This window comes from Lolium rigidum, chromosome 6, assembly GCF_022539505.1.
Source record: "Lolium rigidum isolate FL_2022 chromosome 6, APGP_CSIRO_Lrig_0.1, whole genome shotgun sequence".
NCBI lineage: Eukaryota > Viridiplantae > Streptophyta > Magnoliopsida > Poales > Poaceae > Lolium > Lolium rigidum.
The window spans coordinates 158,261,429-158,273,558 of NC_061513.1; the positions used below are offsets into that span (position 1 = coordinate 158,261,429).

The 12,130-nt window shown below is 46.6% G+C and overlaps 1 protein-coding gene and 1 long non-coding RNA gene across 2 annotated transcripts; both read left to right on the top strand.

Annotated features, from left to right (window-relative positions):
• Positions 1 to 1,341: 1,341 nt before the first annotated feature.
• LOC124663459 (proline-rich receptor-like protein kinase PERK2) lies at positions 1,342 to 4,125 on the top strand. The gene is made up of 8 exons (XM_047201158.1): positions 1,342 to 2,248; positions 2,327 to 2,707; positions 2,796 to 2,882; positions 2,979 to 3,049; positions 3,126 to 3,202; positions 3,399 to 3,546; positions 3,650 to 3,811; positions 3,898 to 4,125. Exons 1-8 carry the CDS (start codon positions 1,342 to 1,344, stop codon positions 4,123 to 4,125), a joined length of 2,061 nt encoding a protein of 686 aa, XP_047057114.1.
• Positions 4,126 to 8,579: 4,454 nt separating this feature from the next.
• Positions 8,580 to 11,770, top strand: LOC124665154. Its single transcript, XR_006990493.1, has 2 exons — positions 8,580 to 9,789; positions 11,197 to 11,770. It is a non-coding gene; the product is annotated as an uncharacterized LOC124665154 (long non-coding RNA).
• Positions 11,771 to 12,130: the final 360 nt, after the last annotated feature.

Here is a 12,130-nt window from a genome sequence, read left to right on the forward strand (position 1 = left end):
TATGTTTTATAGTATATTTTTAATCATATCATAATTTTAGGAGCATTCGAACTTAATGTTAGGGAAGAGGCAACTGCTCCCGCGTCGTTAGTTCTGGTGACACAGGTCACGCCTACGAGCTAGCTAGCGAAACGCCCACCCAGCAATCTCCGTTAGGTCGTCATCGATGGGCGACCACATTGGGATTTTCCCATGCGTTCGACGGCGGCAAGGCTGTTGTGTGGATCCAAGTTTCTATGGGAGACACTGGCGTCCAGCAACAAGAATGAAGCGGTGCAGACTGGTGCACGGTGGAGGCGCAAGGGATGGTGGCCATGCTGAACAAGGAGAAGGAAGTTGCTTGGTAGGGGTGGAGGAGTCATCCTTTTGAGAAGATGCACTAGTACTAACTCGGTACTTAGACCTGTTCTCGTCTATTGTTCTCAGACGGTTCTGCTATCCGGCTCAAGCTGCGGTGATCCAACATACCACTGCATAGAGATTATAATTAACTACCAAAACCACACATAGGGACAATGTAACCTTACAACACGGAGCACGGTTTTTTTTTTTTCAAAGTTTCAAAACACAATTTCAAGGTTAAAAAAAATTCTAGTAAAATATACTAGTTGTAGCTAATGATGTACTCTATCAACACACGAAATCTCAACCCGATTGACTTATATTACGAGTTTAACAAAAAGAAATCTGATAGAATATGGAGAATTGAACTTTTGCACTATTCGCCACTTGAGATGTCAATTTTGGCATTCTCGTGCAGCCCAAAATACATACTGCTTCGATTTGAGATTTTTTCGAGTTGATAGAGTAGATTGTTTTCTACATCTAAATTTTTGTCAAAAAAAATGAAAATTCCAAAATGTCAATTTTGAATTGTTCAAAGATCGGGCTACGTGTAGCCCGGGCTTCACACGTCTATACTTAGCAGTTAGCATGCATAACCTTTGTACACAGTTTTGCAGTTAACTCCAGCAAACAATCAGGTATGCGCAATGGCGTCGGTTTCGTCGTACGGCCGCCCAGATTTCTCGAACCCCCTGCAGACAGAAGTTGCTCTGTTCCTCCACCCATCCAAGAAAAGAAAATGACGAGAAAAAAAAAATCTGACACCGGAAATCGAAAAGGAAGAGCAACAAAACACCCGGCCCATCTTGGTGGCAAGGCGAGGCACATTCCGTCGTCTCCATTCGCGCGCTCCACGTTGCTTCCGTCCTGCCGATGCCGGTGTGATAGCCTGGCTGCCGACCACGCCGACGCGCGGCATGCAATTGCTGCTTCTCTAGGGGGTTGCTCGGAACGCGTCGGCATCGGGGACGACTCTCATCAACGCGCGGCTTTGCCATGCCGCGCGTTCTCATGGAATCCACCCAGCACTTGGCCTCTGCACCGGTGGAGGGTCCGCCGGCGCCCCCTCCGCAGTCGTCGGCCTCACCGCCGCCAACAGCATTGTCACCTCCTCCGCCGCCCACGCCGTCGCCGCCCAAGTCCCCGCCGCCGTCTTCCTCGCCTCCTCCTCAATCCGTGACGAAGGCGCCTCCCCAGTCGCGGCCGCCGGAGAAGGCCCCTGCAGCGTCCTCCCCTCCGCCCGTTTCGCCTCCTCCGCCGACAAGCCGGTCACCTCCACCCTCTTCTCCCCCGCCATCTTCACCTCCGCCATCTTCACCTCCGCCGTCGCCTGCGTCTTCGACGACACCACCGTCGCCTGAGGCCTCGAGATCGCCGTCTCAGCAATCACCTCCGCAAGCCACGACTTCGCCACCGGCGTCGCCACCACCTTCGCAACCAGTGAACCCCGCGCCAGCCACCCCGACCCCTTCGCCTCCTTCCATTCCGGCGGCAGCCTTGAAACCTCCACCGCTTGCAACGCCTGGAACGCCCACTTCGGTCCCGGCCGCCGCAGGTCAGGCGACGCCAGCGGCTCCAGGGACACCTCCGTCTGCCTCACAGTTGCTGCCTTCAGGCGTGACGGTTCCCCCCGGTCCCACCGTCGCGACCGCCGGATCGCTTCCCGCTGGCACGTGGCAGAGCCCTCCCGGTCCCGCCGTCGCTGCCGCGAGCCCGCCGCCTCCGGCACCTCAGGCTCAGGCTAGAGACTCAGGTGCCAACGTGCCGATCGGGGTGATCGTTGGGGTAGCCGTGGCAGGTTTCCTCCTGGCACTGGCCTCGCTTTTCATGGTGGTGTGGGTGAGCAACCGGGGCAAGAGTCGGCGTCCACCCATGCGCAAGAGAACCGTCGTCGTGCCGGCAAGTCAGTGTCTTGGGATTAAGTTGGTCGCTTGCTCGCTCTTATATGTACATTTCGTGTGACGCGCGTGCTTACATGCAGATGCTACGTCGCCGGACGTGTACCCTCCGTCGAACGGGCCGAGCGACACGAGCTCGTACGAGTACTCCGGCTCCAAGTCGTGCTTCACGTACGATGAGCTGGCGGCTATCACCGGCGGCTTCTCGGCGGAGAACGTGATCGGCGAAGGCGGGTTCGGGAAGGTGTACATGGGCGCGCTGGGCGACGGGCGGCGCGTGGCGGTGAAGCAGCTCAAGGTGGGCGGCGGGCAGGGGGAGAAGGAGTTCCGCGCCGAGGTGGACATCATCAGCCGCATCCACCACCGCCACCTCGTCACGCTCGTCGGCTACTGCGTCACCGAGAACAACCGCCTCCTCGTCTACGAGTTCGTCTCCAACCACACGCTCGAGCACCACCTGCACGGTCAGCTTCTTGAACCAACACTGAATCCTCCTCTTCGCGTGGAAGTGTGTTTAATTAGCTGACGATTTCTGAATGCGAATTACTACAGGGAAAGGGCTTCCGGCGATGGATTGGTCGAAGCGGATGAAGATTGCGATCGGATCGGCCCGTGGATTGACCTACCTGCACGAAGACTGTAGGTGGCATTTCGTTTGTTCGAGAGGGCATTCTTCAGTTATCTATACAAGGGACTGTTATTATTCAGTTAACCTCTTTTACTGTTCTTTGGCAGGCCATCCTAGGATCATACACCGGGACATCAAGTCGGCCAACATTCTCCTGGATGACGCCTTCGAGGCAAAGGTGTACAAACACAGCTTCATCTTCCATTCTTAGCATGACGGAAGGTTGATTTGGCTTTTATTTCTTGGCTTGACAGGTTGCGGATTTCGGTCTTGCTAAGCTGACCAACGATGCTATGACTCATGTCTCCACGCGTGTGATGGGCACATTCGGGTAAGCACCTCTTCCTAATGCGGATTTCGCAGTCAATACTCAATACTCCTAGTAGGCTAGTACACGCAGTCAGTCCGAGAACAATAATGTTCTGTATTCTGCATTTTCTGCTCACAGAAATGCCTTGTCCACTCGGCTAAACTGATAGTCTGAAAGTAGTGTAGAATCCTTTCTTAGCGTGTTGCATTGCTAACAGGTATATGGCACCGGAGTACGCATCAAGCGGGAAGCTGACGGACAGATCCGACGTGTTTTCGTTCGGAGTGGTGCTCTTGGAGCTTATCACTGGGCGGAAGCCTGTAGATTCATCTCAACCCCTCGGAGAAGAAAGCTTGGTTGAATGGGTATGTACATTTTAAACCTTTAGTGTCATACTTTATGTCACCTTTCTTCAGTTGATGATCATATTAATTTCCCATTGTGAGAGCCTTTTGTGTATCGTTGCAGGCTCGGCCTCTGTTGGTGGACGCCTTGGAGACGGACGACTTCAGGGAGCTCGCTGACCCTGTACTGCAGTCCAGGTACTCCAAGACTGAGATGCGAAGGATGGTGGAGGCAGCTGCCTCTTGCATTCGTCACTCTGTCACCAAGAGACCAAGGATGGTGCAGGTAACAATCTGCAGAACAGTCTGGACGACAGGAATTAGGGAAGTAGCTTGTGGGATGAAATGCGTCTTTCTTGTCTTTATGATCAGGTTTGGCGATCGCTGGACGTGGACGGCAGCTCGATGGACCTGACCAACGGCGTCAAGCTCGGGCAGAGCACGGCGTACGACTCCGGCCAGTACTCGGCCGACATCGAGCACTTCCGGCGGATGGCGTTCGAGGCCGACCTCGAGACCGCGGAGTACGGCATCTCGGACGAGGAAGACCACCGCGCTGCTGGTTCCGGGAGGCAGGAACGGAAAACAGCCGGAAAATGAGACCCGGGGAATCAACAAACTCTAGGTTCGCCGGCAGGCCAGATCCTCCTGCAGTGCAGAGCTGCATAGCTCAGACGCCATCGCACAACGACGATAGCAGCGGCGGGTTACATGTACGGGAGGCAGAGCAGAAGCTGGTGTGATCGAGCGTGCGGCGCTGCGCGCGAGCGCTTCAGTTTCGGGGACACACTGTGCTGAGGTTGATGGTTGTGTATTCTGTTGTTGTGTGCAAATGTACCAACGTACGTACGGCTTCTAATAGAACAAGGCTTGGCATTTGCATCCCAAGGAAAAACTTTCACCAATTAAGGCCGTGCATGCTTCACACAAATTTTGAACTACTTATAAAATGAAACGTCGTATTCAGCATCATTACCTTTCTAGATTTCTTTTAAGGAATCGAACTAACATCTAGTATGCAGCATGATCAACGCCTATACATGCAGAAACACATTAATAGTGAATAGGAGGTCGAACCACTACACCAAATCGCCATGGTAGACTTCCACTAGTATAGAGCGACGCTAAGGACGCTCCTCTTTGCAAACGGCATCGACATGTTCTACGCTTAAAAAAGTTACGCATGTCAAATGAGGCATGCGCGAGCTGGTGGATCGTGACCCGAGCAAGATTGGTAACAAAAAATTATGTACCATTGTTTCTAAGAAACTTTTGTTTCAAAACAACTGAACATGTGAAGTCAAATCCATCCGGTAATTGTGAAAAACTGTTGGCACTTAAATTGGACGATGGAACGGAAAATAAGGACTACATGATGGCTGCGATAATAAATTTGTAAGGTCTGGTGCGGCGAGGCACCTAGTGTAATGGGGAACCAGCTTGTTCTGGATTCGTTTCTATATTAATACAATCGAGCATTTCTTCTCAAAAAAAATCTACGTTAAGTGCCCGCTAGGGAAATGGTATCCAATAACTGTTTTCGATAATTCCACCGAGATATAAAAGAGTTGTGTAACTGAAAGTACGAGATGTCTCTTAGAGGGGACGAGAGAGGGCTGAATAGACACTACTAGGAAAATCATTATAGGTAGAAATGTATTATGTGACGCACCTAAAAGTGCGTGCTCCACAAAATTATTTCTGTGGCGCATCAAAAAATAGCGAATGTAGGACTGGTGCGCCACAGAGCTTTGCCTTTCTGTGGCGCATGTGGACGGATGCGCCACAAAACCTCCATGGGGCCCACGCGGGCCCACCACTGACTTCACGAGGCCACAATTCTGTGGAGAATGTGGAGGGCTTTTTTTCTCCCCATGCAACTCCACCCCCCCTGGATCGCCTTTTTTAGCTCTGTAAAATATAAAAGAAATAGATATAAAATTCAAAAAAATAAAATTCTTCGAGGTGCCCATGTATTATATCATCTAGTACCATGAGAATTGACAAACATGAATTTCGACTTTTTTTGCAAAAATGCGTTGCAAAATCATCAAAATGGATTTGTGGTTGCATACGAACTCGAAAAAAGCATAATATATTAAAATGACCGGGAGAAAATTCTATATCCGAATTCACCCAGGTTTGCCCGGTTAGCCAATTTTTAGAATCGCCAAATTCGAAAGAGTAAAAAAATACGGCAAAGTCAAGATTTTTTCCTGCAAAAATAAAAAAATCGAAACAAAAATTCTATGGCACACCATATGCCCCATGTGCCACAGAAATTTTAAGCCGAATTTTGAATTTCGGTGGCCTCCTCCACTTCTCCTTCGTCTCCCTTCTCCTCCTCTTCTCCTTCTGCTCCCTTCTCCTCCTCGTACTCCTCCACTTCTCCCTTTGTCCCCTTCTCCTCTTTCTCCTCCCTTCTTCTCCCTCCTCCTCCTCCACCCACCACCACCTCCTCCTACTCCGGCGACCACCTCCTCCTCCGGCGACCTACTCCTCCTCTAACGACCACCACCACCACCTCCTCCTCCTCCTCCACCCACCCACCACCACCACCTTCTCATCCTCCTTCGGCGACCACCACCACCTCCTCTCCTCGACCACCACCACCACCACCACCACCACCTCCTCCTCCTCCTCCTCCTACTACTCCACCACCACCTCCTCCGACCGACCTCCTCCTCCACCCACCAACCCACCCAAGCACACCTCCGGCGAAATTTCAAAAAAAAGGCGAAAAATTCCAGCAGCCCTAGATCCAGATCCAGATCTAGATCTGGCCGCTATTTTTTTAATTTCAAAAAAAAATCTATGGCGTTGTGCGCCACAGAAGATTGCTGTGGCGCATGACTACCTGGTGCGCCACAGAAGTTTTTAAATTTCTGTGGCGCATGTAGATATGCGCCATAGAATTTAAATATCTATCACGTGACAACTATGGCGCAAGGGATATGCGCCACAGAAGTCCAAAATGGTGCACCACACAAAAAGGATTTCCTAGTAGTGAGACGTTTTTAAAATCGTTATGTATTTGGCTTGTAAGTGCGGAATTAAACGAACATTTATTTTACAAGAACAAAACCTAAATAATATAGGTTCAACTAGGTGCACCAAAAACAACTCAAGCTAAACAACATAGCACAAGATATATAACACAAGTGATAAGCAAGATATAAATACTTCAAACTCAATGGCTATGAAGAGGAAATAAAATCAATGACTAGATTTTCCTCCACTCCGAAGATGGCAAGATCCACAGCCACTTCACAAACTCCCCCAAGGAGAAATCCTGGGCCTCTTTACAATATTCTACGAAGAGGTCACCGCGACACCAACCACCAAGCCAACTAGGAGTACACCCTCTAACAAGCACGGGCCGTCAAAATTCGGGGCCATGTGGCAAAATTTTAAATTGGGCCCTATATCGCTAAAACAATTGAGCTAATAATGTGTAGTTGATACTTTCTTTCTCATGTAGTAGATCTTTATTTTTGAAGCACACTTATATCATTATTTTTAAAAATGCCAATGGCCAGTGGCAGACCTAGCAATGAAAAAAAGTTGTGGGCATAAAAATTATGGTACCTATGTTCATAAAAATATGTCGCAAGTTTTTCTAAATTTAGATGTATCTAGAATTTCATTTAGTGTATAGATATATCAAAAATTAGATAAATCTCCGACATCATACTTATATGGACGGAGGATGTATTAAAATTTGCACGACACAAGGGTAGGTTTGCTCTTAAAATGCTGCCCAAAATATCCAAATTTCATGATACAAAAAATACAACTGCCAAGATTGAATTTATAAAGAGATGGATCCCTAATGCTTGAAACAGGCTGAGCAAAACGGATTTTACAAGGAGGAGCAAAACGTGTAGATGGTGATTTTTTTAGCGGACGTGTAGATTGAGATGAGATGGAGCAGTACGTACTCTACGCCCGTTTTCAGGTCATCTATGGATCTACCACTGTAGTCATTTGCTTTGTTACCGTATGTACATCATATGGAGAATTATCTAAACAACTTAAAGCCGTTGTAATCGCTGCCTTCCCAGCGTTTTGACGGTGCCTTGCATGCGCGGTGGGCCAGTGTAGGTGTAGGTGGCGGCCGGTCCGGGATTGGCCGGTTTAGGATGCTCGGCGCGTGGCGGGCCAGAGTTGGGTCGCCTGGCACCGTCCGCTTTTCCTTTCTTCCCTAGGTGCCTTTCCTGAAGTTTGACCGATTGGATCATCCCTGGATCTTCTCCGCTCTGTTCTACTAGCGATTTTGGAGGCGGGCTGGTGGCTGGTCTCCTTTTCTGGCGGATGTTCCCTACTTCCGGTCTGCTGGTTCTTCATCTTCTTTTCCTTTATTTATTTTTTGTTTCATGCTTCAGTTTATCAGATGTATGGTGTTCTATGTCGACTGGGGCTGCACGGGGAGTACGAACCTTACGACGCGGACGGCGGCAATACGGCGGGGGCGGGGACACGGGAAGAGCCCGGTCAATCAGGCACATACTACTAACCCTAACCCCCAAGGCCCCAACACACACTACTCTCTTTCTATTTGTTCTTTTGGGTGGATCGAGCGTGACGCCGCCTCCCGCAATCACGGCGTTGCCGCCCGGATTCCCCTTGCCCCGCTTGGAATCGCCCCTCTCCTCCGCCTGAAGTCGCCTCCGCTGCCGCCCGTTGCCAGCAAAGTAATTGCTTCCGCCATCCTTGCTCCCGTCTTTCTTGATGCGTTTCCTCTGTGTGCTTGGCTGCTTGCTTGCTGATCTATTGGGCCTATGTGCTGGCGTGTGCTAGCCTGCTATCCCTGCGTGCTGGCTTGTTGTTGCCTGGATTGTGCGATGTGTGCTGATTCTATGATTATTTGGGGCTAGCTGAACGACTCACAATACCGTACCAAGGCCCTCCCCTTTCCCCATCCAGATCGAGTAAAATTATTACTTCATCTGTTTTTAGGATAAGTTCGTACAACACATTATTCATTGTGTTTTAATAATTGTGATGGCAGGTTTACTTCCAATCTTTAGTTCTTACCCTTGCAGTACGTGATCGTGGTGGACACCCATATCTTAACAGCAGGTGGGAGCGGGTATCCACAGCCAAAGTTGAGCGCCCTTGCCGGCGATCTCTCCATTTTCAGCGCGTCCTGGAATAGCAGCAAATTTATGCCTGCTACTTTTATCTTTGATCTACAACTTAGTGTTCTCTGTTAAAATATCTTCAAGGTATGTGATGTATTTGTTTCACTTATTGGTAATTTGTGGTTCATTGAAAAGTATGCTGACAAGCTCGCCAATTAAGAGAATGTGGTTTGATGTGATTTTCCGATTCTCTATCTTTTCTCATCCGTATGTCCATATAGAAATAAGCGCGGTATTTCATCTGCATACATAGGAATGAAGTCCTTGAATTGGTTTTGCCTTGATGGATTATCACTTACCAGAATATAGCTTCCAACCCTCAGACGATGACTTATTCTTTTAGTTATTTGTCCTAGAATAGGAATGCTATATATCCATTTATTTGATACGTTTGAAACTCTGAATAATAGTACAATTTCTTTGTAATTGATTTACTAATGCAATCTTTATTGCCTTCATTCGTACCTGGAAATTCCAAGTCTCAGTCTCATTTTCAGATGCCATTTGGCTAGCTGGGGCTGCCCTTACTCTTAGCATATGTGTCGTTCTCTCTGCCGCTGCTAGGAGGCCCGGGCGGCGGTGTGTTCATCTCCACTTCCTTCCTGACGGAGCGTTAATGTTTCCTCCACTTTTTTGAATTGAGGACAAACTGTTGTAGTCTTTCTTGGATGCTATGGTGACCCCAGCATGGCCATATGGAATCAGCCTGGAGTATCCTTACATGGTTGACTCGGTGTGCAGATCTATTGTGTAGTTTTCGTTTCTCTCATGGATGGATTATACAACATTTGATAGATTATTTTCTGGCACTATTATGTTCTACGGTCCCCTGCTTCTAAATCCAAAAAAATGGTGTACTGTCCTTAATATGGGTTGGATTATCAAAAGAACGGAAACTATAATATATGCTCAGTTCATTCATGTGATTTTGAAAGTAAATAGTTTGGCGCCACTCTGTATGTACCAGCCTAGCAGAGTTTTGTATGGAAGCAACAAGGTGAAGGACACTAAAGTGCAGCTGTGTCGGCGGCAAGCATGGCGACCTCGGCGTGAGGCTACAGTCCAGCGGCCAGTAGGTTGTGCTTCTGTATACGACAAGCCTGTGACGTCAAAGATGAGGGTACGGTTTTTCTGATTTTTATGTCTGCACCTTCCTATGAACTCTTCACACCTTCATGTCTCTGATGTCATGTGGTCGTTTTGGTCATTCCAGTGCTTGGCAACCCAAAGTTTGCCATGGCTGTTGTGTTATTATGAATTTCACACCTTGCATGATTGGATTCAATATTGTTTCTGCTAGCTGATTTGTTTGTGTCCGTTGTCACTATCAAAGTATGCTAATTAGCTTGGGTTTCCTGAGAATTACTGCTTAATGCACCCACCACTGGCTAGAGAACTTATGTTTGCTGATTTATCATAAGGGGATTTTAAAAGCAAGAAAATGATATGTAAAAGTTGTATTCTTGCCATATATGCAGATACATACTGGGCAGCGTGTTTTCATGGGCTATTTTTTTACCATTTTACTAATCTACTTACCATTGGTAAATACAAATTTACTTCATGGATTTGGTACCGCATGAAGTTGAATTTGCGGTATCATAACATATGAGCCAACAGAGGTATTGCATATAGATGCCAGTTTAGGCTTTCTTAACAATATGTCACTTTTAGTGCATTCAGATTTTGGCAGCAATTGTATCCACTCTCCTACCTTAGTATGCAAGTAAATAGTGGTAGATAAGAAATGTTTATATGCTTAAGGATTTAAAATTATAAAATTGGTAGCTTCAGGAAAATGCTTTCCCCAATACTTGGAAGAAAGAATGCTTCGTGCTGCTACTGCTAATGTAACGACTAACAAATTCTTTGAAAGCTAAAAATTGCATTGATTTATCGTGGATGTTTTTGGGTCAGCTTTGCCTACCAAATTTTGTACCACTTTTGTTCCCAATTTCGCTCTCAAGGGCTATCTATGCTTACCAATTGTTCTGCAGACCGATAGATGTGTGCTATACTGCACTGTAATAGTTTTTGATGTTTGTTTGCTTCAGTCCGCATAATGTTAAAAGAACCCATGCATGATGGGATCATCATTAGGCTATTGTTAATCACCATGGTTCAACTGCAAATTATTGGCTTTCACAAAAAACATAATCATCATACTTCAATTCTTATAATGTTTTTTTTACAGTTTATCCCTATAATGCAATTTATGCCGTACACATATCACTGGACATTTTTTAATCATGTTCCAAAATTTCATGGTGTGTCACTTTGACTCGAGATGGTGTTTAAGTGTGAAGTCAGAGTACAAACTCCATTGTGTTGACAAGGTAGCTCACATATTTGAGTGGATAGCATACTGTAGTGGCAAAACTTTCCCAGTTAAGATGTACTTCCCTGTCCCAAAATATAAAACGTTTTAGTAGGCTAAAATATCCTACCAAAATGTCATATTTTGGGACGGAGGTAATATTAATTTACGGTGCTAATTTTGTTTCTTTTTTGATCTTTTCGATCTCAGACGGAACAAGGATGAGGTTCATATGTTTCTCAAGTACAAGGAACCCACGTACTGGGGAGAACTGTTTGGGGAAGATATTAGAGTGCAGCTTATTGCTTGTGCATCTCCATTTGAGTTCTGCAACACATAGGGTGTCTTCATGCTAAACTAGGTCCAAATACACTTGTATTGTGAGCAAGAAATTCTGAACACCTGTGAAGTGTGGGATAACGTGATCTGGTTATGCATTGATTTTTAGTATCATCGCCCAACTCAACCTGTGTGTAAATTCTGGTGGGGGACACAACCTCATACTGAACATAGATCTTTCCTTACATTTCGATGATGCCAGTGGAGGCTGGTTGCTATCCTAAAGGATGAATGAGGTGAAGTGTTTATGGTGGAGGCACACAGTTATAGCCATATATGAGAAGGCTTTAGCTTGATGAAGGGACTTCTAAATATTTCGAATATGGGTGTTTCTTAACTTACTATGATGTATATATTTTTGATTCAAAGTAGATGAGATTGGAGATTGGACCAAATGCTCTAATTTTGAGGAGATATTTGAGCTTATTGTTCTTATTTGCCATAATTGGAAGAAAATGAAACTAAGTATAAAATTGTTTATTCTGTATTGTTGTTGTCTTCGTACCTCCGTTCTTCTCATGTTCAGAATCTTACTGATAAAGCCCAGGAAAATTATGTTACAATGGATTGTAGTATTAACGAGGAAGAAATCCACTCAATCAACCTATATTACAAATCAGATACAGGCGGCGCGGCGAAGCGCGCCTACCACACTAGTAAAGATTTATTTGTGGAGGTGTGTACATGATTGAAGTGAACCTGGTATCCCACATGTCTTTGGATTGGCCCTCCTCCATCTTAGATGTTCGCCGAGATCTACATGTTATCTTGTTATATGCTGTGTTCTATTTATACATTTTGTTCT

What these genes read in the sequence shown, in the direction of transcription:
- LOC124663459 (XM_047201158.1), top strand. Translation starts at nt 1,342, where the DNA reads ATGCCGCGCGTTCTCATGGAATCCACCCAGCACTTGGCCTCTGCACCG. An exon ending in GACCTACCTGCACGAAGACT is followed by an intron (nt 2,883 to 2,978) that starts GTAGGTGGCATT and finishes GTTCTTTGGCAG; the next exon opens with GCCATCCTAGGATCATACAC. An exon ending in AGAGACCAAGGATGGTGCAG is followed by an intron (nt 3,812 to 3,897) that starts GTAACAATCTGC and finishes CTTTATGATCAG; the next exon opens with GTTTGGCGATCGCTGGACGT.